Here is a 25,106-nt window from a genome sequence, read left to right on the forward strand (position 1 = left end):
GCTGGCAAGATGGATACAGAACTGGCTCGGTCATAGAAGACAGAGGGTAGCAGTGGATGGGTGCTTTTCTGAATGGAGGGATGTGACTAGTGGTGTTCCGCAGGGATCAGTGCTGGGACCTTTGCTGTTTGTAGTATATATAAATGATTTGGAGGAAAATGTAGCTGGTCTGATTAGTAAGTTTGCGGATGACACAAAGGTTGGTGGAGTTGCGGATAGTGATGAGGATTGTCAGAGGATACAGCAGGATATAGATCGGTTGGAGACTTGGGCGGAGAAATGGCAGATGGAGTTTAATCCGGACAAATGTGAGGTAATGCATTTTTGGAAGATCTATTGCAAGTGGGAAGTATACAGTAAATGGCAGAACCCTTAGGAGTATTGACAGGCAGAGAGATCTGGGCGTACAGGCCCACAGGTCACTGAAAGTGGCAACACAGGTGGATAAGGTAGTCAAGAAGGCATACGGCATGCTTGCCTTCATCGGTCGGGGCATGTTGCAGCTGTACAGAACTTTAGTCAGGCCACACTTAGAATATTGCGTGCAATTCTGGTCGCCACACTACCAGAAGGACGTGGAGGCTTTGGAGAGGGTACAGAAGAGGTTTACCAGGATGTTGCCTGGTCTGGAGGGCATTCGCTATGAGGAGAGGTTGGAAAAACTCGGATTGTTTTCAATGGAACGACAGAGGTGGAGGGGCGACATGATAGAGGTTTACAAAGTTATGAGCGGCATGGACAGAGTGGATACTCAGAAGCTTTTTCTAGGGTGGAAGAGTCAGTTACTAGGGGACATAGGTTTAAGGTGAGAGGGGCAAAGTTTAGAGGGAATGTGCGAGGCAAGTTCTTTACACAGAGGGTGGTGAGTGCCCGGAACTTGTTGCCGGGGAGGTGGTGGAAACAGATACGATAGTGACGTTTAAGAGACATCTTGACAAATACATGAATAGGAAGGGAATAGAGGGATACAGACCCCGGAAGTGCAGAAGGTTTTAGTTTAGGCAGGCATCAAGATCGGCGCAGGCTTGGAGGGCCGAATGGCCTGTTCCTGTGCTGTACTGTTCTTTGTTCTTTGTACTGCACTGCTAGAGTCAGGCTGTCCTATGTGTTTATATCGCTGGAGTGGGATTTGAACCAGGAATTCACCAGATTCAGAGGGTGAGCTTTCTGCAAATTGAGCCACATGCCTGCAACAGCAAACACAGCCCCTGGAACAGCTCGCACCCTCAGCCAATGAGGGAACTTTCTCCATCACATAACAACAACAAGTTGTATTTGTATAGCACCTTTAAAGTAGGAGCCTCAGCAAACAAAAAATTGACACCGAACCACATAAAGAAATAATAGGAGAGGTGACTAAAGCTTGGTCAAAGAGGTAGGATTACATCGGATATACAGCACACAAACAGGCCATTCGGCCCAAGCAGTCCATGCCAGCACTTATGCGCCACTCGAGTCTTCTCCTGTCATTCCTCATCTAACTCTCATCAGCATATAGGATTGCATAGGGAGCATATAGGATTGCATAGGGTGCATATAGGATTACATAGGCTTAGTTTTAAGAAGTGTTTGAAAGGAGGAGAGTGGGGTAGAGAGGTGGAGTGATTCAGAGAGGAAATGCCAGAGCTTAGGGCCCAGGCAGCCACTGGTGGAGTGATTAAAATCATGATGCACGAGTGACCTGAATTGGAGCAGTGCAGAGATTTTGGAGGGTTTTAGGAGATAGGGAGGGTGGAGCCATAGAGAGATTTGAACAGGGAGATGGGAATTTGAAATGACCAACCAAGAGCATGCAACGTACTGTCACTCCCCTGGACCACCAGAGCCTCTTGTACGGTTACTCTCGGGTGGATCTACTGTGAGAAGTTTGCAGTTTGGAATTGTCGCCTTTGCCTTTCCTCCAGTATGAACTAGTGGACCTTCCTGCCCACATGCAGAGACAGCTCAGAGTGAAAGCAAGAAAGGCCTGGCGGACTTGAATCCTTGCCATGTACATTGGGAAACTAAAACTGTAATCACCCGATTTTAGACTCCAATACTAAATAGTTCAGAATGCAGCAAGCTATGACACATTCAAACCTTTCCCAATGTATCCTGGATGAAAGGAATGTCAGTTTTGATACATCACCTTGGGAGCATACTGAAAATTTCCTGAATGTGAATCTGTTTCTCATGTGGCTGAGTTCATTCTGTTACTGCAGCCCGAACGTGCTGGAAACACTCTGACCCATGCACTTTGACCTGACCTTCACATAGAGATTTGAGGTTTCCAAGCCAAGACTGAGAATTTCCTTCCCACTCCTTGTGGCACAAACCCTGTTTACACTATTGCTGAGATTGGAAGCTTACTGTATGGGGAGTTGTGAGTTGCAATCCCTGTTTCAACACATAGCTCAGGGTCTCACCTATCACTCCTGTCCTTGCTATTCTCCGCTGGTTCCAACGAAGCTTCAAGCTTAAAATTCTAATCCTTGTGTTCAAATCCCTTCATGGCCTCACCCTTCCCTATCTTTGTAACCTCATTTGGTCCGACAACCCCATCCCCTAAACTCTCTAATCCTCCAACTCTGGCTATGTGCACCCCATTGTCCCTGAACCCCACTATTGGCAGCCCCCCAATTCCCAACACTCTGGAATTATCTCCAGTAATCCACCTTCACATCTTCCTTCAAGACCATCCTCTAAACCCAATGGCTGACTTTTTCACAATGTACTCTCCTCTGATGGAGTCGCAAATACTTGGTGTGAGAGAACAACTCTCCTGTCTTTAACTCACCTGGAAACACTGAGATCTGCTGATATGTTTCTAACAAAAAACAGACACAATCTGTTCTCGGGTTGAGTGTGGAACCACTGCACAGAGAGGAACTTGGTTGGGGGCCCGAGTCTTGGGATTGATCTTTTTCTTTTGTGGCCGGGGGAAGAGTTGGAATGAGATCAGTCACTGCTCACTGAAGGCTGTCCATGTGCCATGAATGGCTAACACCACTGCTGAGGAAAGTAGACAGAAGCCAGGCCCTTTCTAAAGAGTTTTTGGCTAATGCTCTGAAAACATTCCATCCCTGCCTTGTACAAAGATGTCCCTTCAGGGAAGCCATCCCTGGTCTTTGTCTATGTGATTGATCTTGCATTGTTTTAGCACTTTAACATCCCGAGAGTTAGTAATTATTCTGTATTTTATACATAGATATCCATTTTATGTACACACTCACGCTCTCTCTCACACACACCTACACACTCATTCACACACACACACACACACACACATACACATATTCATCTTCACTCCCTGTGATGTCATATATATAAAAGAAAGAATTGCATTTTTGATAGAATCTTCCACAATGTCGGAATGGTCCAAAGTGCTTTACAACCAATGAAGCAGTTTTTTTGCAGTATAGTGACTGTTGTAATGTAGGAAACACAGCAGCCAATTTGTGCACAGCAAGATCCCACAAAGAGCACTGTGATAATGACCAGATAATCTGTTTTTAGTGATGTTGGATAAAGGATAAATATTGGCCCCAGGACACCCCTAATCTTCTCTGAAATAACCATAGGATCTTTATATATCTGTATAAATACATATTGTGTGTGCCCCTGTATCTGGACAGCCCACACCACCTAAAACATCCACTTATATTGGCCAAAAAGCACCAACCATTAATCAATGAAATCAATTTCAAAGTTGTTGGTTACAGTGTCTTGTGTATGTTTTTGGCAGAGACAGTCAGTGAACTTCAGGTTTCAGCAATTGGGGAAGCAGCGAAACCAATTTGATTGCAGCATGGGATTTGCAGTAAGGCCGAGGTAGTGGCAGGCACAGAGCTGAGGTGCAGCAGTGCCACCACAGGCAGGAGGGTGAAATTACAGCGTGACAAGTTTACATAGGAGATTCCCATTATAAATGTGAACACTGGGAATTTGTAAAGGGGAGTGCATGCAGACATTTTATATCGATCTGAGACAGACAGATAGATATACTCCAGCTGCTCATGGCACGGTAGGAGATGTGCCGTGTCAGAAGGAAGTGAGCAATTTTTTTATTCATTCATGGGATGTGGGCATCACTGACGAGGCCAGCATTTATTGCCCATCCCTAATTGCCCCTGGAGAAGGTGGTGGTGAGCTGCCTTCTTGAAACACTGCGACCTTTCTGGTGAAGGTGCTCCAACAGTGCTGTTAGGTAGAGCATCAGGACTTTGACTCAGCGGCAATGAAGAAAAGGCCAATATATTTCCAAGCTGGGATGATGTGTGACTTGATGGAGAATTTGCAGGTGATGTTGTTCCTGAGAACCCCCTGCCCTTGTCTTTGGCGGCGGAGGTCATGGGTTTGGGAGGTGCTGCCAAATAATGAGTAACAATGAACACACTATCTGCTGCATTATTCTGCTGCTAAATATCTGCGTGCAAGGTGTAACCACTCTACATTTTCGTAATGAATGTTTGATTCAATTATAGCTCAGCTTGAAATTCTTTAAAATCTAATTGTTAATTAAAGAAAGGTTCAAAGATGACTCACAGTTTAGTTATTTGGTCATAGATACAGAGAGGCTGTCATGCATTGTTTTCGGTTTTCAGCTGGGAAGGACTCAACATAGTGTGGTTACTGAACAGGTGGAACACAGCACGATACCCAAAGTGTTGACAAATCATTTTAAGAAGACTTGCATTTCTGTAGCGTCTTTCACAACCTCAGGCCGTTCCAAAGTGATTTACAGCCGATGAAGTACTTTTTGAACTGTAGTCATTGTTGTAATGTAGGAAAGCGGCAGCCAATTTGTGCACGGCAAGATCCCACAAGCAGCAATGAGATAATGACCAGATAATCTGTTTTAATGATGTTGGTTGAGGGATAAATATTGGCCCCAAGACACTTGGGAGAACTCCCCTGCTCTTCTTCAAATAGTGCCTAGGGATCTTTTACATCCACCCGAGAGGGCAGATGGGACCTTGGTTTGGCGTCTCATCTGAAAGACGGCACCTCCAACAGTGCGGCACTCCCTCAGCGCTGATCCCCTGACAGTGCAGCACTCCCTCAGTACTGCCCCTCTGACAGTGCGGCACTCCCTCAGTACGAAAGGGGGCAATCACTTTGCTGGGAGTGTACTACAGACCTCCAAACAGTCAGGGAGAGATAGAGGAGCAGATATGTAGGCAAATCTCAGAGAGGTGTAAAAGTAATAGGGTAATAATAGTAGGGGATTTCAACTTCCCCAATATCAACTGGGATAGTCTTAGTGCGAAAGGCTTAAAGGGGGCAGAATTCTTAAAATGCATACAGGAGAGGTTTTTGAGCCAGCACGTAGAAGGTCCTACGAGAGAAGGGGCGGTACTGGACCTAATCCGAGGGAATGAAGCCGGACACGTGGTAGAAATGTCAGTGGAGGAGCATTTCGGGGTTAGTGACCATAACTCTGTAACATTTAAGGTAATTATGGGAGAGGACAAAGATGGATCAGAAATAAAGGTACTGAATTGGGGGGAAGGCCGATTTCAATACGATAAAACAGGATCTGGCCAAAGTGGACTGGGAGCAGCTACTTGTAGGAAAGTCTACATCAGACCAGTGGGAGTCATTCAAAAAGGAAATAGTGAGAGTTCAGGGCCAACATGTACCCGTAGAGGTGAAGGGTAGAACCAACAAGTCCAGGGAACCCTGGATGTCAAGGGATATAGAGGATTGGATAAAGAAAAAAAAGGAGGCTAATGGCAGATTCAGGGCACTGAAAACAGCGGAGGCCCTAGAAGAGTATAGAAAGTGTAGGGGGGTACTTAAAAAAGTAATTAGGAGAGCGAAGAGGGGGCATGAAAAAACACTGGCGGGCAAGATAAAGGAAAATCCCAAGGTGTTTTATAAGTATATTAAGGGCAAGAGGATAACCAGGGAAAGAGTAGGGCCCATTAGGGGACCAAAGTGGTAATCTGTGTTGTGGAGCCGGAGAATGTAGGTAAGATTTTAAATGTTTAATTTTCATCTGTGTTCACTATGGAGAAGGACGGTGTAGGTGTAGAGATCAGGGAGGGGGATTGTGATATACTTGAACATATTAGCATCGAAAGGGAGGAAGTATTAGCTGTTTTAGCAGGCTTAAAAGTGGATAAATCCCCAGGCCCAGATGAGATGTATCCCAGGCTGTTATGTGAGGCAAGAGAGGTGATAACAGAAGCTCGGACACAAATTTTCAAATCCTCTCTGGCCACAGGAGAGGTACCAGAGGATTGGAGGACAGCAAATGTGGTACCATTATTCAAGAAGGGTAGCAGGGATAAAGCAGATAATTACAGGCCGGTGAGTCTAACATCAGTGGTAGGGAAACTATTGGAAAAAATTCTGAGGGACAGGATTAATCTCCACTTGGAGAAGCAGGGATTAATCAGGGATAGTCAGCATGGCTTTGTCAGGGGGAGATCATTTCTAACAAATTTAATTGAATTTTTCGAGGAGGTGACTAGGTGTGTAGATGAGTGTAAAGCAGTTGATGTAGTCTACATGGACTTCAGTAAGGCTTTTGATAAGATCCTGCAAGGGAGATTGGTCAGGAGGGTAAGAGCTCATGGGATCCAGGGCAATTTGGCAAATTGGATCCAAAATTGGCTTAGTGGCAGGAGGCAGAGGGTGATGGTCAAGGGTTGTTTTTGCGATTGGAAGTCTGTGACCAGTGGGGCACCGCAGGGATCGGTGCTGGGACCCTTGCTGTTTGTGGTGTACATTAATGATTTAAATGTGAATATAGGAGGTATGATCAGTAAGTTCGCAGATGACACGAAAATTGGTGGTGTCATAAATAATGAGGAGGAAAGCCTCAGATTACAGGACAATATAGATGGGCTGGTAAGATGGGCAGAGCAGTGGCAAATGTAGTTTAATCCTGAGAAGTGTGAGGTGATGCATTTTGGGAGGACTAACAAAGCAAGGGAATATACAATGGATGGTCGGACCCTAGGAAGTACAGAGGGTCAGAGGGACCTTGGAGTGCTTGTCCATAGATCACTGAAGGCAGCAGCACAGGTAGATAAGGTGGTTAGGAAGGCATACGGGATACTTGCCGTTATTAGCCGAGGCATAGAATATAAGAGCAGGGAGGTTATGATGGAGCTGTATAAAACGCTAGTTAGGCCACAGCTGGAGTACTGTGTACAGTTCTGGGCACCACACTATAGGAAGGATGTGATTGCACTGGAGAGGGTGCAGAGGAGATTCACCAGGATGTTGCCTGGGCTGGAGCATTTCAGCTATGAAGAGAGACTGGATAGGCTAGGATTGTTTTCCTTCGAGCAGAGAAGGCTGAGGGGGGACCTGATTGAGGTATATAAAATTATGAGGGGCATAGATAAGTTAGATAGGAAGAAACTTTTTCCTTTAGCGGAGGTGTCAATAACCAGGGGGCATAGATTTAAGGTAAGGGGAAGGAGGTTTAGAGGGGATTTGAGGAAACTTTTTTCACCCAGAGGGTGGTTGGAATCTGGAACACACTGCCTGAAGAGGTGGTCGAGGCAGGAACCCTCACAACATTTAAGAAGTATTTAGATGAGCACTTGAAATGCCATAGCATACAAGGCTATGGGCCAAGTGCTGGAAAATTGGATTAGAATAGATAAGTGTTTGATGGCTGGCGCGGACATGATGGGCCGATGGGCCGAAGGGCCTGTTTCTGTGCTGTATAACTCTATGATTCTATGACTCTATGACTCTACTGACCCTTCGCCAGTGCATCGCTCCCTCCGTACTGACCCTTCGCCAGTGCAGCGCTCTTTCAGTACTGACCCTTCGCCAGTGCAGCGTTCCCTCGGTACTGACCCTCTGAAAGCCCAGGATCCCGTATATCTTATTAACCAGTTTCTCAACCTGCCCTGCCAAGGCCATTTGGCATTTTTGCAGGAATTGCGTTTCTGATGTTTTGGAATAATGTTACATTAGATTCTTTGAATGCTCCTCTTAAGGGCAGTTGGAACTACACTACCCAGAGTGCATTTTGAGCACCGCAGCTGGGCAAGGAACAATTCTCTGCCGAGGTGTCAGCACTTACTCTTACAGGATTGGCTTTTCCAAAGGCAGATCAAATTGCTGATTGGCTGGAGCAAGTGTCAATCGGTTGCCGCATGTGCAGCTGTCAAGCTCAAATAAGCTGCACAATAAACAGCCTCTGAATTCCTACAGTCTAAATTTATCCAGTATTGCAGTCAGCCAACAGCACGGTGAACAAATCGCAGTCGTCCGCAATAAAAGCTCACAAAGAGTTGCTTCTATCTGTTTTTTGGAAAACGTGGATGAAAAGAAGATAAGCTGCGATGCCAGCTCAGCCGAACAGATCCCGGGCCCGGGAGAGGAACAATGTTTTAAACAGACCTGAGTTCATGTCTCTCAACCAGCCCATGAGGAGCATTCACGAGGGGAGAAGTTTGGTGAAGAAATACCCTGGGCAGACTGGGCAGCAGCAGCAGCCTCTGCCGACTGAAAGCAAGGAATCTCCACAGCTGCCAGAGGAGGACTGCATGCAGCTGAATCCTTCATTCAAAGGAATTGCCATTAACTCCTTGTTAGCCATTGACATCTGCTTGTCCAAAAGAATGGGGGTCTGTGCCAGCAGCTCCTCAACCTGGAACAGTGCCCGCCCCATAGTCAAGCTCATTGGGGTCACGGGTCATGGTGTGCCCTGGATTGGGGGCACCGTCTTCTGCCTGACAAAAAGCAACACACCAGCAGGGCAGGAGGTCCTCCTAAATCTTCTGTTTGGTGAGGGCTTTTTTTTCATAGTAACATCAGGAACTGAGTGAATTTCTGGGCCAGTGGCTTTATTTTGGCATGAACTGTAATCTGTGGCATCGCAGACCCTGGCAGGATATGCCCCTGGCAGGATAACAGCACAGTGCAAAGGGCATTGGGTCAGTGGTCACTCTGTCAGACGACTGGGGCACCGGGGAGGGGCTGCACTTGAAGTGCTGTTCACGATTGGTTGTTTTTGCTTCTCTGTAACGTTGGGGTGTCCAAACAATGGCCTCAGGCCCTGTGTAGCCTCTGTCTATCCTGCCCACTTTACTCAGCAGGGTCGCCAACCCTCCAGGATTGTCCTGGAGTTTCCAGGAATTATAGATTCATCTCCTGGCCACTGAGTGAAACCCGGGCAGAAAAATCATAAATGAAAAGATGTCTTTTTTTCATGTACTTTGAACACTTTTGGTTATTAGTTATAAAGATATTGGTGCTGGGGAGCAAAAGTCTGTTTGACTGGGTGATGGGAGATCATGTGATGAAACCTCCAGGAATTTATCCAATCAGAGTTGGCAACCCAATTAGCCCTTCCTGTCGCTATGATTCTTGGTTGCTACTTTGAAAGTTATGGGTCCATGGTTTTGGAAAGGGCTGTTCCTCGTGCTGTTCTGTTGCCTCTGGTGGATAAACTCCTAAATCAGAGGATTGAGATCTATCAGTATCAGCATATGAGATATTGGGAAGGGTTTAAACGAAATTGACAAGGGAATGGGCACCAGCATATAGAAGTAGAAAAGAGGACTAAGGTGCATAAGGAATAAGATTGTTGGATAGTACTGCAGAAGGAAGTAGTACCATATTAGATAAGAGCATAAGAAATAGGAGCAGGAGTAGACCATGTGGTCCCTCGAGCCTGCTCCGCCATTCAATATGATCATGGCCGATCTTCTACCTTAATTCCACTTTCCTGCCTGTTTCCCATATCCCTTGATTCCCTGAGAGACCAAAAACCTCTCTATCCCAACCTTAAATATACTCAACAATGGAGCATCCACTACCCTCCGGGGTAGAGAATTCCAAAGATTCACGACCCTTTGAGTGAAGAAATTTCTTTCCCTCTCAGTCCTAAACGATCAGCCCCTTATCCTGAGACTGTGCCCCCATGTTCTAGATTCCCCAGCCTGGGGCAACAATCTCTCAGTGTTTACCCTGTCAAGTCCTTCAGAATCGTGTATGTTTCAATGAGACCAATAGGAGCGGACTAAGAAGGACTATGAGGAAATAAAGACAGGCGTACAAAGCATGTGTGTAAAAACACAAAGTGTGGTGAGTAAGGTTGGTGATCTCCAAGCACAAATAGCTGTGTTGGATTATGATGTATTGGCAATAACGGAAACGTGGCTTAAAAATGGTGAGGACTGAGCTCTTAATATTCACGGATACAAAATATTCAGAATAGATCATGAAGGAAAAAAGGGAGGTAGGGTGGCAGTACTGAAGGGAAGACATTGTAGTCTAGGAAAGAGAGGATGTTCTTGAGGGGGCAAGCTCGTATTCCATTTGGTTAGAGTTAAGAAGCAAAAAGGGGATCATCACATGAATGGGGGTGTTCCATAGGCCTCTAAATACTGAGAGAAAGAGTTAGAGAAGAAAATCTGCAGGGAAATCAGAGAAATGTGCAAGAACTATAGAGTGGTGATATTGGGGGACTTCAATTACCCAGATATCAATTGGGGTAATGTTAGGGTAAAGGGCAAGGAGGGGGAGGAATTTCTGAAATGTGTGCAGGCAAACTTCCTTGAGCAGCATGTTCTCGGTCCAACTAGGAACGAGGATCTGGAGCCGGGGAATGAGGTGAGCCAGCAGATCAAGTGTCCATGTGAAAACACTTGGGTTAGAGTGGCCATCTTATCACAAGGTTTAGATTAGAAATGGAGAAGAGCAAGGAACAATCGAAAGTAGAACTTCTAAATTGGAATAGGTTTAACTTCAAAAGGATAAAAGGGGATCTAGACATAGTAAAATGGAACCAAAGTTTGGCAGGAAAACTGTAACAACAATGGTTGATCTTTAAGGAGGAGATGTTTCAGGTACAGGCTAGGTACATTCCACCGAGAGGGAAAGGTAGAGGGACCAAAGCCATGGGCTCTTTGGAAGATGAATATGTTGAAACAAAAAAAGAGGGTATACGATGCATGTCAGGTGAATTCTTCAAGCGAAAACCAGACCAAATACAATAAATTGAGAGGGGAAGTGAAGAGGAAAATAAGACTGGCAAAGAGAGAATATGAGAATAGAATGGCAGTTAACATAAAAGGGAACACAAAAATCATCTACCAGCATGTAAATAATAAGTGGGTAGTAAGAGGCGGCATGGGGACTATTAAGGACAAAGAGAATAATATATGCTTCGAGGTGCAGGGCAAAGCTAACATACTTAATGAGTAATTTGTATCAGTGTTTGTTAAGGAAGAGGAATCTGACTAAATATCGGTAGAAGCAGAGATGGTAGAGGTAATGGATGGGGTGAAAATTGATAAGCAGGATGTACTGGAAAGGCTGGCTAGGCTTAGAGTGGATAAGTCGCCTGGTCTGGATAGCTTGCATCCCAAGTTGTTAAGGGAAGTGGGAGTGGTGATAGTGGAAGCGCTTGTCGTAATCTTCCAGTCTACCCTAGGTATGGGGGAGGTGCCAGAGGATTGGTGAGTGACAAAATGTGACACCCTTATTCAAGAAAGGGTGTAAGGACATTCCTAGTAAATACAGGCTGGTCAGTTTATCATCAGTGGTGGGTAAGGTTTTAGGAACAATAATCAGGGAAAAAATTAACAGGCACTTGTGGAGGTTTGAGTTAATTAAGGAGAGCCAGCATGGATTTGTAAAAGGTAGATCGTGTTTGACTAATTGAATTTTTTGATGAAGTAACAGAGAAGGTTGCTGAAGGGAATGTAGTGGATGTTGTCTATATGGATTTTAAGAAAACATTTGACAAAGTACAATATAAATGACTGGTTAACAAAATTGAGGCTAAGGAGTAGCTTGGATAAAAAATTGGCTAAAGGACAGAAAACAGCAAGTCGTGGTAAATGATTGTTTTTCAGACTGGAGGTTGGTGGACAGTGGTGTTCCCCAATGGTCAGTGACAGGACCACTGCTTTTTTTGATATGACTTGGATATTGGAATACAGAGTAAAATTTCAAAATTTGCCAATAATGTCTAACTTGGAGGTATGACAGACTGTGAGGATGATGCAAATCAACTGCAACAGGACATATTTAGGTTAGCAGAATGGGCAGACAAGTGGCAGATGGAATTTAATACAGAGGAGTGTGAGATGTTGCACTTTGGCAGAAGGGATAGTGAGAGGCAATATAGACTTAATAGCACAGTTCTGAAGAGTGTGCAGGGACAGAGGGACCTGATGGTGCACGTGCATAGCTTTTTAAAGGTGCCTGGGCATGTTGAAAGAGTAGTTAGCAAAGCATATGGGATCTTGGCCTTCATAAATAGAGATATTGAGTACAAAAGCAGGGAAGTTATGCTGAACCTTTATAAAACTCTGGTTAGGCCACAACTGGAGTATTGTGTCCAGTTCTGGTCACCGCACTTTAGGAAGGATGTGAGGGTCCTTGAGAGGGTGCAGAGGAGATTTACCAGAATGGTTCCAGGGATGAGGGATTTTAGCTACAGGGTTAGGTTGGAGAAGCTGGGTTTGTTCTCTGTGGAGCAAAGAAGATTGAGGGGAGATTTGATAGAGGTGTACAAGATTATGACTGATTTAGATAAAGTGGACAAAGAAAAGCTATTCCCATTAGCTGATGGTACAAGGACTAGGAGACACAGATTTAAGGTTTTGGGCAAGAGATGCAGAGGGGATGTGAGGAAGAAACTTTTTATGTAACGAGCGGTAATGACCTGGAACACACTGCCTGTGAGGGTGGTGGAAGCAGAGACAATCAATGATTTCAAAAGGAAATTGGATGGGCACTTGAGGGAAATAAACCTGCAGGGTTATGAGGATAGAGCAGGGCAATGGGATGGGCTATATTGCTCTATAGAGACCCAGCATGGTCTTGATGGACTGAATACCATAATGTCTCTATGACTCTAAGTCTCTTTATAAGCAACTTAATGGGAACATTTTGTACAGCACTCCCCTGAAATCTAATGATCCATCACTAAATGGCTCATGAATCATGGACACTTCTACAGTAATCAGTATCTGCTGGTAATAAGATCCAATTTCCTAAAACATTCTTGATTTGATCATTTGCATATTATTCTTTTCTTTTCTCCAATGAATATGAAGGCCAAAAATCTTCAACTTTGACACCTTACAAATGTGTCTATATTTCTTTTAGGCTGTTCAAACTCATCAGACGCTTTGCTAGAGTCGATAGGGAGAATGTGTTTCTAGTGGCGGTGGGGGTGGGGGGGGGAGGCGGGTGGGGTGGATTCGGGTAACCAGAGAACAAGATTTCAAATAATTGGCAGAAAAACAAGGGGCGGGGAGATGAGGAGAAATACGTTGACGCATCGAGTTGTTGTGACTTGGAACGCTGCCTGAAAGGGCGGCAGAAGCAGATTCGACGGTAACTTTTGAGAGGGAATTGGATAAATATTTCAAGGGTATTAAAGTTGCAGGGCCATGGGGAAAGAGAAGGCGAGTGGGACCAATGTGAAAGCTCTTTCAAAGAGCCAGCACAGGCATGATGGAACGAATGGCCTCCTTCTGTGCTGTGTGATTATATCAATGGCTAAATCCCTGTTCATTTCTGCTTTTCTGAGGCGCTGATTAATTAGGTGCATGGTGACCTATATTTATTCCGCACTCCTCATGCTGCGATGTCAATGAGCCACTTGCTTTTATCTCTCACCACCGTCTAACCATTCGGGTTGGTGTAACCTGATATGGAACGGAATGGAAGTGTCTTTTATTAGACCTGCTGTCACTGCATTGGAGGGAGAGACATGATGAAAGATCTTTGAGGCTGAACCTATCGTAGAATCTTGATACACTCGGCTGGTCAAAACGAAACCTTTTAACCAGATTAACATCTAACTTAAACAGCTCCATTAACCCAATGTTACTACTTATGGATAAAAAGGAAGACTTGCATTTATATAGCACCTTTCACAACATCCCAAAGCACTTCACAACCATTTAACAACCACATTGAAGAGTAGTCACTGTCGTAACGTAGGAAACGTGGCAGCCGATTCGCACAGCAAGCTCCCACAACCAGCAAGGTGATAATGAGCAGATAATCTGTTTTTTGAGTGATATTGGTTGAGGGATATATATTGGCCAAGACAGCAGCAACAACTTATATTTATATTGCACCTTTTACATAATAAGATGTTCTCAAGATGCTTTATGAATCAAAGTTAGACACTGAGCCACGTAAGATGTTACTAGACCAACTCCCCTGCTCTTCTTTAGCAGTCAAGGGATCTTCTATATCCAGTTGAGAGAGCAGATGGAACCTCAGTTTAATGTTCCATCTGAAAGATGGCACCTCCAACAGTACAGGACTCCCTCAGTGCTGCATTGGGTGCATCAGCCTGAATTTAATGCTCAAGTCTGCAGTGGAACTTGAACCCACAGCCTTCTGGTCTTAGATGAGAAAGTGCTACCAACTGAGCTACAGCCAACACTAGTCTTTGGTGTCTGACAATGTCTGTCTGTATAGTTTATATTACCAGAATTGTTTTGAACACTGCAAAGAAATTTGCGGACTAAACCTCTGTGAAGTTTTCTGAAGCCCTGACAATGGGCTTGTATTCACTTGATTAGGGAGCGATCTAATCAAGGTGTTTAGCATGATTTAAGGATTTGATCGGGTAGATAGTGAGAAACTACTTCCTCTGGTGGGGGGAGGGGGAGTCCAGAACTAGGGGGAAGAACCTTAAAATTAGTTGTTAAAATTATTGAGTTGAGGTACAGATTGGCCATGATCTAATTGAGTGGCAGAACAGGTTCGAGGGGCTGAATGGCCTCCTCTTGTTCTTGTGTTCTGCTCACAGACTATTAATGAGTTAGGGATTAACATGTAAATGATATTCCAATTGGGACATTGAGCCTTCTTTTGCTGAATACTTTCATCCCAGATACTGGTCTGCTACATCTCTTCCACATCCTCTCTAAGACATTGAAATTCTTGCTAAAGTGTGGTGGCCAGAACTGGCCACAATATTCAGCTGGGGTCTAACCAGTGTTTTATAAATGTTTAGCATAACGTTCTTGCTTTTGTAATCTTTGCCTCCATTTATAAAGCCGAGGATCCCATATGTTATTTTAACAACTTTCTCAACCTTCAAAGATTTCTGCACTTGCTCCACCTGCTTTAAAACCATACCATTTCGTTTATATCACCTCTCCTTGTTCTTCCGAACAAAATTAATCACTTTCTGCTTCTCTGCATTAAATTCCATCTGCTGTTTGTCTGTCCATTTCACCAGTCTGTCTATGTCGTCCTGAAGTCTGTTACTATCCTCTTTATTGTCTACTACTTTTCCAAGTTTTAAGTCATTTGCAAACTTTGTAGTTATGCCCTGTATATCCAACCCAAGTCATTAATATATATCAAAAATAGCAGTGGTCTCACTGACCCTGGCGAACACTACTGTACACTCACCTCCAGTCTGAATAACAACTGTTCACCACGACTGTCTACTTTCTGTCCCTTAGCCAATTTCATATTCATGCAGCCTCTGTCCCTTTAATCCCCATGGGTTTTCATTTTGCTAACAAGTCGATGATGCGGTACTTTATGAAACACCTTTTGAAAATCCATGTGCACAACATTAACCGCACTACCTTCATCAACCTGCTCTGTTACTTCATCAAAGAATCCAATTAAGTTAGTCAAACCAAGATTTGCCATCCATGCTGGCTTTCATTTATGAATCCATATTTTTCAAAATTCCAATTAATTTTGTCCTGGATTATTGTCTCTAAATGTTTCCCCACCAGCATCAAGCTGACTGGCCTGTAATTACTGGCTTTATCACTCTCGCTTTTTTTGAACAATGTTTGTAACATTTGCAATCCTCCAGTCCTCTGGCACTATCCCCATATCGAAGGAAGATTATGGCCAAAGACACCACAATTTCCACCCTTACATTCTTCAGCAACCTAGGATGCATCCCATCCAAACAGGGTGACTTTTAGACTTTAGTGCTGCCAACCTTTTGCAGTACCTCCTCTTTTGTCTATTTTTATCCTAACCAATTTCTCTACTACCCCTTTTACTGTGGTATTGGCAGCATCCTCTTTAGTAAAGACAGATGCAATGTACTGATTAAGATCGCCTTTTGAAGCTTTATTGGCCCACCCTTCCTTAGACTACCCTTTCACTACTTAAATGTTTATAAAATACTTTTGGGTTCCTTTTATGTTACTCACTGATCTGTTTTTTGCTGCTCTTATTTTCTTTTTCAGTTCTCCCTTGTACCTTTTGTATTCAGCTTGGTTCTCTGTTCTATTCTGAAAAGCCAGTTGGTGAAGGATGATTCTGGAGCCAATCTTTACTCAGTCTTAGATTTATTTACAGATGGAAACGTTACAAGTACATACCTCCTAACTCAACTACAGCACAGTTTCAGTCAGTGTTTCTTTATATGTGCTCAAGTGAAACCCCAATTAATGCCCTCTATCTGCATATAATTAAACACAACTGATATACAATTAACATTCTTTACTGAGTTATCAATCTAACATTTATCCTAAACCTGCTTTTTCTGTTTCATCTTAATCTTTATGTCTTTAGCCATCCATGGAGCCCTAACCTGTGGGAATGTGTCTAGTCTGTACCCAGACTATCTCCTCTTTAAAGGCCCCCTCCCATTGGTTAATTTACTATTTTATTCTCCAATTTTTGTATTCAATCCACCTGAGCCAGATGCCTTTTCAACTCTGTGAAATTAGCCTTGCTTCAGTTGATTTTTCACATTTGACTTTTCCATAACTGCTCTAATCATAATGATATTATGATCAGTGTTTCCCAGTTGGTCCCCCACTGAAACATGCTCCACTTGCTCCGCTTCATTCCCCAGAGCTGGATCCAGCACCTGCTACCCTTCTCCTTAGGCTGGAAACTTTTCACAATTTCAGGATATCTCAAAGCACTTTATAGTTAATGAAGTATTTTTGAAGTGGTGCTACTGTTGTAAAGTAGGAAACATGGCAGACAATTTGTGCACAACAAGATCCCACAAATAGCAATGAGATAATCTGATTTAGTGCTGTTGATTGATCGATAAATATTGTCCAGGGCACCGGGAAGAACTCCCCTGCTCCTCTTCAAAATCGTGCCATGGGATTGTTTACGTAAACTTGGAAACGCAAATGAGGCTTCACTTTAAAGTCTCATCTGAGAGACAGCACCTCCGACAGTGCAGCACTGGGAGTGTCGGCCTGAGTTAAATGCTCACGTTTTTGGAGTGGAACTTTCGCCCTGGCAAGGGAAGAAACTGTGATCAGTGGCCTTTGATCCTGTTCCAGGTAGGTTTTGAGTAAAATTGTAACCAATTCTGGAGCTTCAGGCCAGGGAGTGCGCAATGCCGTTCGGGTGGTTGCGAAGGATAAAGGAGGTGCACCAATTGACCACACCTTCTTCATCAAGAGAATCCTCATTGATTGCTGCGGATTCCAAGCTACGAATATCTTCTGCCTGCAGGACCTCCCCAGCAGTGGATATTTCAACGTGACGTTTAAGAACGTGACGGGTTGCATCAAGTTCCTGAAGATGCTCATGGAGAAGGGAAACCAGGCGCCGCTGTCCATCCTCACACTGGAGCCGCTCTTCACGCTGCTGACACAACGTGACCGGGTGGTGTCAATTCACTTCGACAACCCCCATGTTCCTGTCGTGGATGTACTCACCTTCCTAGCCAGTTATGTCGAAGTGGTTGGCAGCAGCACTGATGTCAGGGATCCATTTGGGATTTGGACAAGTAAGCGGCAGGTCAAGGTAACCTTGAAGGTCGATGCCAACGGAGCCATCATCCACCCTCCCTCCAGCTTCGCTATTGGGGGAAGTCGAGGCTTCTTAGTCCATGCGGGGCAGCCCAGAGTTTGTCGCAAATCTGGTCATGTGGCAGCTAACTGCAGTACAGTCATCTGCAAGAACTGCAGGAAGGAAGGCCATCAGACCAAAGACTGTAAGCAGAGTAAGTGCTGCAACATGTGTGGTGACGCAGGTCACCTCTAAAAAAACCTGTCCCAAACGTTGCCTCAGCTATCCTCAGGAGGCAAGGTCCAAGGAAAAGCCGGGAAAAGGAACGGTGAATGCGTCTGGTGCGGAGAAAGAGACAAACAACCCTCTCTGCAGCAAGGAACGCCTACCTGAGAAGAAGAAGAAAGGGGAGGCAGCTGAAATTAGCGATCCAACACCTGCCCTGTGCCCGGAAACCCCTCCTCTACAGACAATCAATGGAGGAGGAGGCAGTAGATGGACAAACAGGTCAGTGGCAAGTGGTACAAAAGAAAACCACAAGGAAAAATCTGCCTAAAGTGGAACAGGTCACCACCCAAACCAGTGGCAAGAGGAGGCTACCGTCTAAGACAGACTACAGCAGCTCCTCTTCACTGGACGAGGAAGGGCTGGAATGACGTCACCTGCAAAAGAGGTGGCAGAAGTCAAAGGAGCTGGAAAATAAAGTCCCCAGCTCCGGGGTACTGGACGCTGTGATGGGCCCAGTGCGCCCCAAACACAAGACGCCGAACCCAGCGACATGTCCAGCGCGCCCCAGCTCCGGGACACTGAGGGCAAAGAAGCGTCTGGCACACTCCAGCTCCGGGAAGCTGGGAACAATGATATCTTCGAGGAGGAACAGAGGGGAAAGACGCCACCAGCAGAGGACAACCCAAGCCCTGCTGCCTACAAGACCCCCCACCCCAATGTCACCCCAGCGGAACAAACCCCCCATGAGAAACCAGGAGGGCTTTCTGAGCCCAACGGATGTGAAACAGCTTGTGTACACTATGAGTATGCTGGAACATGCGTAAGGACTGGGACTAGCAAGGACAGCTGGTGTGGGAAGCAACACCCAACTTTAAAATGGGTATTAAGATTTCTTCAATTAACATGCATAGCATTAAATCCACTACGCGATGTGTTTCGACCTTGGACTACCTCGCCAAGGTCAAAGCCGACCTGCTGTTTTTGCAGGAGTGTGGAATACCACACCTCAGCACCTACAGGCAATGGTTGAGATGGTGGTCCCATGGGCCATCGATCTGGTCAGGGGGTAATGATTGCCGTTCCTCTGGCCTGGGTATTCTGCTGCGGGGAGGTAACTTCACCATCTCTGAGGTTAAGGAGGTGATGGCGGTCGCCTCCTCTTAGAAGGTGTGATGCACAACAATGCTCCGCTCTGCTTGATCAACCTGTACGCTCCGGTTCAATGCAGCGAGCGACTGACCGTCTTCCAGCAGCTCCCACTGCTGCTGGCGACGTCCAGGCCGGTCATCCTAGGCAGTGACTTCAACTGCATTATCGATGCGGCTGGACGATCCGGCAGTGACGACAGCAAACTGGACGTTATGTCCAGATTCCTAATAGAAACAGTAAAAGATGCCAAGCTGCATGAAGTCTTCAAACCTGCAGACGGAGCTCAGCGTAGATATACCTGGTCAAGATCGGACGGGTCTGCCCGTTCCAGGATTGACTTCCTGTTTGTGTCCCGTGTTGTCACGGTCAGATCCACCAACGTCAAGCCGGTGTTCTTCTCCGACCATTGCCTCTTACTGGCCGACTGTCACTTACAGGATGACCAGCGGGTTGGCAGAGGGACATGGAAGCTCAATGCTACACTGCTAACCCCAGAGAACGTTGAGGAACTCAAAAGGGATTACAAAGGTTGGAGAACCGTGAAACCCCTCTTTGAGTCTCCAGTTCACTGGTGGGAAGTGATTAAGGAGAACATCAAGAGGTTCTTTGTATTTAAAGGTGTTCAGAGGGAAATGTCCCGACTCCAGAAAAGTATGCAAAATCTGTTCCGGTTGCAGTCAATGGGGGTCGAGGTCAAGGAAGACCTCCATGAGGTGAAGAGCCAGCAGGCCTCGCTCTTTGCCACGGAGGCCTCCAAGATCATCTTCCGGTCCAGAGTCCGCTCCATTGAGCAGGATGAGACGTGCTCGCATTACTTCTTCCAAAAGGTACACAGAGAGAGCTCTGTGATCAGCAGCCTGAAGGAAGAGGATGGTTCGGTAACGTCTTCGCAGTCCGACATACTAAGGATCAGCAAATCCTATTATGCTGAGCTGTACGACGTGAAGCCCATGGACAGCAGAGCCTCCCAGTCCTTCCTGTCATCTATCACAGAAGTCTTAGATGACAGCATGAGGGAGAGACTGGACAAGCCGCTAACTCTGGACGAGCTGACAAATGCCGTCAAGTCCTTCGAGCTAAGTAAAACTCCCGGAAGCGATGGCTTACCGGTTGAGTTGTATTCGGCCCTGTGGGACTGGGTCGGCCCAGACCTGCTGGAAGTATACGAGAGTATGCTCCTGGCCGGCAGCATGTCAGAATCCTTGAGGAAAGGCATCATCACCCACATCTATAAGCATCTCACTGCTTAATGTTGACGACAAGATTCTGTCCAAAGTCATCGCCAGTCGAGTCAAGTCTGCTCTGGAGTTGGTGATTCACCCTGACCAGACCTGTACTGTACCCGGCAGGAAGATCTCTGATAGTCTTGCGCTACTCAGGGATACGATCGCCTATGTATGGGACAGGAGGGTGGACACCTGCCTCATCAGCCTGGACCAGGAGAAGGTCTTTGACAGGATATCGCACACCTACATGATGGACGTGCTTTCCAAAATGGGGTTTGGGGAGGGAATCTGCAATTGGATCAAACTGCTCTACACAAACATCAGTAGCGCAGTCTCAATCAATGGGTGGGAATCAGAAGGTTTCCCGATCCAATCTGGAGTCAGACTGGGCTGTCCTCTCTCCTCGGTCTTGTTTGTTTGTTTGTTGTATTGAACCCTTTGCTGAGTCTATCAGGAAGGATGCGAGCATAAGAGAGGTGACAATCCCAGGCAGTGGAGGCACTCAGGTTAAAACCTCCCTGTACATGGATGGCGTCGCCATCTTCTGCTCGGATCCGCTGTCTGTGCGCAGACTGATGAGCATCTGCGACCAGTTGAACTGGCCTTGGGAGCCAAAGTTAACCACGGCAAGAGCGAGGCCATGTTCTTTGGAAACTGGGCTGACCGATCCTTTGTCCCCTTCACCGTCAGGTCAGACTACCTGAAGGTGCTGGGGATATTGTTCGGCAGGGCCGGGGCGTGCGCCACAACCTGGGAGGAGCGAGTAGCCGGGATACACCATAAGCAGATCGTGTGGGAGCAGCGATCTCTCTCCATTGTGGGTAAGAAACTGGTCATCAGGTACGAGGCGCTCACGTTGTTGCTGTACGTGGCGCAGGTCTGGCCCATAACCCAACTGCTGCGCTGTGGCAGTCACCCGAGCCATTTTCCACTTTATCTGGAGATCCAAAATGGACCGGGTCCGGAGGGACACGATGTTTAAACCTGTGGATAAGGGCGGGAAAAATGTACTCAACGTCGCCCTCATTCTGATGACCACCTTCCTGTGCAGCTGTATCAAGCTGTGCATAGAGCCCCAGTATGCAAATATCAAGTGTCACTACGTGCTGAGGTTCTGTCTGTCCCCGGAGTTGTGAAGGATGGGCCTGGTCACATTGCCGCGGAACGCTCCATCCAGTTGGACCGTGCCGTACCACCTATCCTTCATGGGAAAGTTTCTGTGGAAAAACACCTTTGACCACCGATCCATCAGGCAGTGGTCTGCACGGAATGTCCTCAAGGCCCTACGGGAAAAGAAGACGGTGGATCCGGTTGGATGGTTCCCCAAGCAGACCGCCAAAGTCATTTGACAGAATGCCTCATCACCAGAACTTTCAAACAAGCACCAAGACGTAGCTTGGCTGGAGGTGAGAAGGGCCCTCCCCGTCAGGTCTTTCCTGCACGCCCGAGATCTCACCCCCTCCGCACGCTGCCCTCAAGGTGGCTGTGGTGGGGAAGAGACGGTTGCCCACCACCTTCTGGAATGTGTCTTTGCAAAGCAGGTGTGGAAAGAGATGCAGTGGTTTTTGTCGAGGTTCATCCCAAGCAGCTCTGTAACACAGGAGTCTGTGCTCGATGGGCTGTTCCCAGGGATGCACACCGAGATAAACATCAACTGCTGCTGGAAGACTATCAATTCGGTGAAAGACACCCTTTGGTCTGCCCGAAACCTGTTGGTCTTCCAGCGTAAAGAGTTGTCACGACCGAATGTTGCAGACTGGCACATTCCAAGGTCCAGGACTACGTGCTGAGGGACGCAGTAAAGCTTGGGGCAGCCGCAGCAAAGGCTCAATGTGGAAAGACCACAGTGTAAGGTCCCCCCACCAAGCTGAACTGAGGGGCTGGATCACTGGGAAACCCCTCGGGCCGTAGACACCAAATATGGGTTTGCTGTAAAATGTACATGGTATGTAAAATGGAATGGAAGGGTTGTGAGGCAACTCACTCCTGTATTGGAATGTCAACTTGGTGCTGTTTTGAACTGTTTTGTCTGCATTTTAACATATTTTTATGAATAAAGTATATTTTTGGAAAAAAAAACTTGCGCCCACAACCTTCAGTGTGAGAGTGTTACTCATTGAGCCACATCAAACTCACATGTTTGTAGTTGCACTTAGTTTAGATTGACAAACGTACCACTTTTCGGCCTAACAATCCATGGAGTGCACTGCCTTTGTGGCTTTAATGCCACAGATTTTGCTGGAGGGGTCATCTTGCAACGTGCTCTGTTAAATTAGACTTGTTCATGAGCAAGTAGGTCTTGAAAATCTTTTGCTCTATAATTTGCTTGAAGTGCTAGCTGGTAATAGCGCAATGAGGACAACAGGGTGTCTGGGACCTCTGAACGAGGTGCACAACAGCCTATCTCCTGAAATAATGAGATTAAAGGATTGAAAATGAAACAGAGGAAGAACTCAGGAGGAGTGTGAATTAGTGTGAGTGATGTCAATGTCAAATAAGTTATAAAACGAGAACTAAAGAAATTGAAAGAAAGATTGGATAGAGAGAGAAAAAGAGACGGATAGGAAAAACATGTAAAAGTTGAAAATTTTAAAATCTCCAATAACAATTCACTACCTGATGGAATGGGATGCCGCACTTTTTATTGTTCACTTTCTGGGCTAGAGAGGTTGATCAGAAGTCATTAACAATTAGCATGTCGTTAAATGGGTACTTGCGCTGTTAATTAAACTTAACTTAACTCCCTGTGGTGAGTTCAATGGACAATTAATGTGCAAATCAGTAACATGAAACTTACAGGTGGCTAAGTGAAAGATGCCATGTCAGTGAAACTAGTGGTGGAGTGATGTGAATCGTCCAGCAACTTGTGGCGATTTGCAATTCATGGGGTATCTCTCCCTTGCCGTAAGTTGCTAGCTGTTACTTCGTCAATAAAATTTTACCCCACATTTTTAAAAATGTTATTTTGTTAAAAGTGGAAATCTGTTGAAAGATTGGACTTGCCAGCCTTTGAACAATTGGTATCATGAAGGAACAGATTTAAGGGCCATTATTTAAACAGTACTCTGGAAGCCTTAAGACTATCTGAAAACTCTTTGCCATTTCAGCCTTGGAAACATCACAGTGCTTGATGAACATAAAAAACAGGATATGATTAATAACTGGAAAGATACAACCACATGCAAGTTGTATGGGAATGGAAAACAATATATTTGTGATTCACTGTGGCTTTTGGCACATCAAGCATCTGTTACCGCCTCCTCAACTCTCCCTCTAAAACCCACAATCGAAAAGATGTGTCAGTTTGTTCCAAAGTTAGCCATGAGACCATGGGTATCATCAGGAAAATGAGTCGTCTTACTTTTTCCATCGTGGTCTGAGTAACTTGTTAATGTCAATGAAATTTATACTGTGCAGTAACTTAGTGTATGTGTCTATAAAGTCTTGCTGTAGTTCGAACTACATCTGCATTACATTCAAATTCTGTCACCTTCGCAGTGTTATAAAGTTACTGAGGGTGGATTATCTCTGCACGTTAGAGGTCTTCCTCTGCTTTGCCCTCAAAGGTCTTAAAATGTAAGGGGGCTAAATTGGATAGTCCCCGCGAATGGGTGCTAATGCCTGGATGCATTGGCAGGAGGACCAATATTGTGCGTGGGTGGCTGGCACTACTTAACACTAGCCTGCTCCTCTCAAAGGGGAAGTGCATTGTGGCTGGAGCAGATGCTGGGAGTTGTGGTTGAAGAGAATCTGACCTGGGAAGGAGTGAGGGATGGCACTACAGCAGAGAGAGCTGGCTATGAGATTTTCAGATGCTGCACTAGGGATCCTGGTGGAGGAGATGGAAAGGAGGAGAGATGTCCTGTACCCAAGTGGGGCAGAATGTCCTCCAGCCACATGGTCAAAAGGCAGTGGGAGCAGTGTGTTCAATGTCAAGGAGAATGGAGGAGTCCAGCATCAACTTGGCACAGGGCTTGGCACAGAACTTGGAGCCCACGCTTTCCAGTGTGGTAGTGGTGGCCACCTCTCATTGCATGCTTGTGGACCCAACCACAATGCAGTGGCAATGTTACAGTTTCCATTGCAACACAAGCAGCAGTGATCCCATGTCTGAAAGCTGCCATACCAGCTCAGACTGCTGCCATCATGCCTGTGGATTACAGTGTGCAAAGGGGCTTCCAGGTTACTCGGATTACTGAGGCACTGTCAGGATGACAGCGTTCACCCCCCCCATCACTGCCACTCCGCCTGTGCCCTTGCCGTTACCTGTCAGCCTGCTGGCCCACCCTGCTGTTTCCCATGCTGCGATGGGGCAGTCCGCAGCCAGGCCTTCTAAACCCAGAGCTGTTCAATGTCATCCACCAAGGCCAACTGCAGTCTCCTCCACTGGAGATGAGCAACGGTCTCGGAGTTGTGCTGCAGCCACTGGGGTAGCACTACAAAGGAGCACTAGGACAGGCAAAGGCACATGGAAGACAGGCAGTGAGGGAATGCACAAGGGTGATTAGTTGACTTTTGTAGGCAACGTGACATGATTTCATTTTATCAGTTTGGTTTGGAATGTTTATTTTGTGTTGGCTTTTATTTTTGCATTGTGGCCAAGGAGACAATGTGATGGTCTGAGACAGTGGGAAGCTGAGGAGTGTGGGACTGTTGCTAACATATCATCTTTCACTAGTGTATTTGTAACAGGATCACTTCTTGATCTGAGCTCCCTGCCCCGACCTATTTTTCTGTTCCTCAAAACATTGCGCACCTTGCAATGGACGTTCGAATAACTGGGCACGGAGGGTGTTTAGATCCACAGCAGTAAAACTGAGGAACAGT

At 45.9% G+C, this 25,106-nt stretch overlaps 1 protein-coding gene across 1 annotated transcript in view; it reads left to right on the top strand.

Moving 5' to 3' along the window:
* The first annotated feature begins 8,225 nt into the window (after window positions 1-8,225).
* Window positions 8,226-25,106, top strand: part of LOC137347456 (inactive phospholipid phosphatase 7-like) — a 35,561-nt gene continuing 18,680 nt past the window's right edge. Inside the window, exon 1 of the mRNA XM_068011899.1 lies at window positions 8,226-8,739. Coding sequence (XP_067868000.1) covers window positions 8,295-8,739 — 445 coding nt within the window. The 5' untranslated portion in view covers window positions 8,226-8,294. The remainder of the gene's footprint in view (window positions 8,740-25,106) is intronic.

Source organism: Heterodontus francisci, chromosome 32 (genome assembly GCF_036365525.1).
Source record: "Heterodontus francisci isolate sHetFra1 chromosome 32, sHetFra1.hap1, whole genome shotgun sequence".
Taxonomy (NCBI): Eukaryota; Metazoa; Chordata; class Chondrichthyes; order Heterodontiformes; family Heterodontidae; genus Heterodontus; species Heterodontus francisci.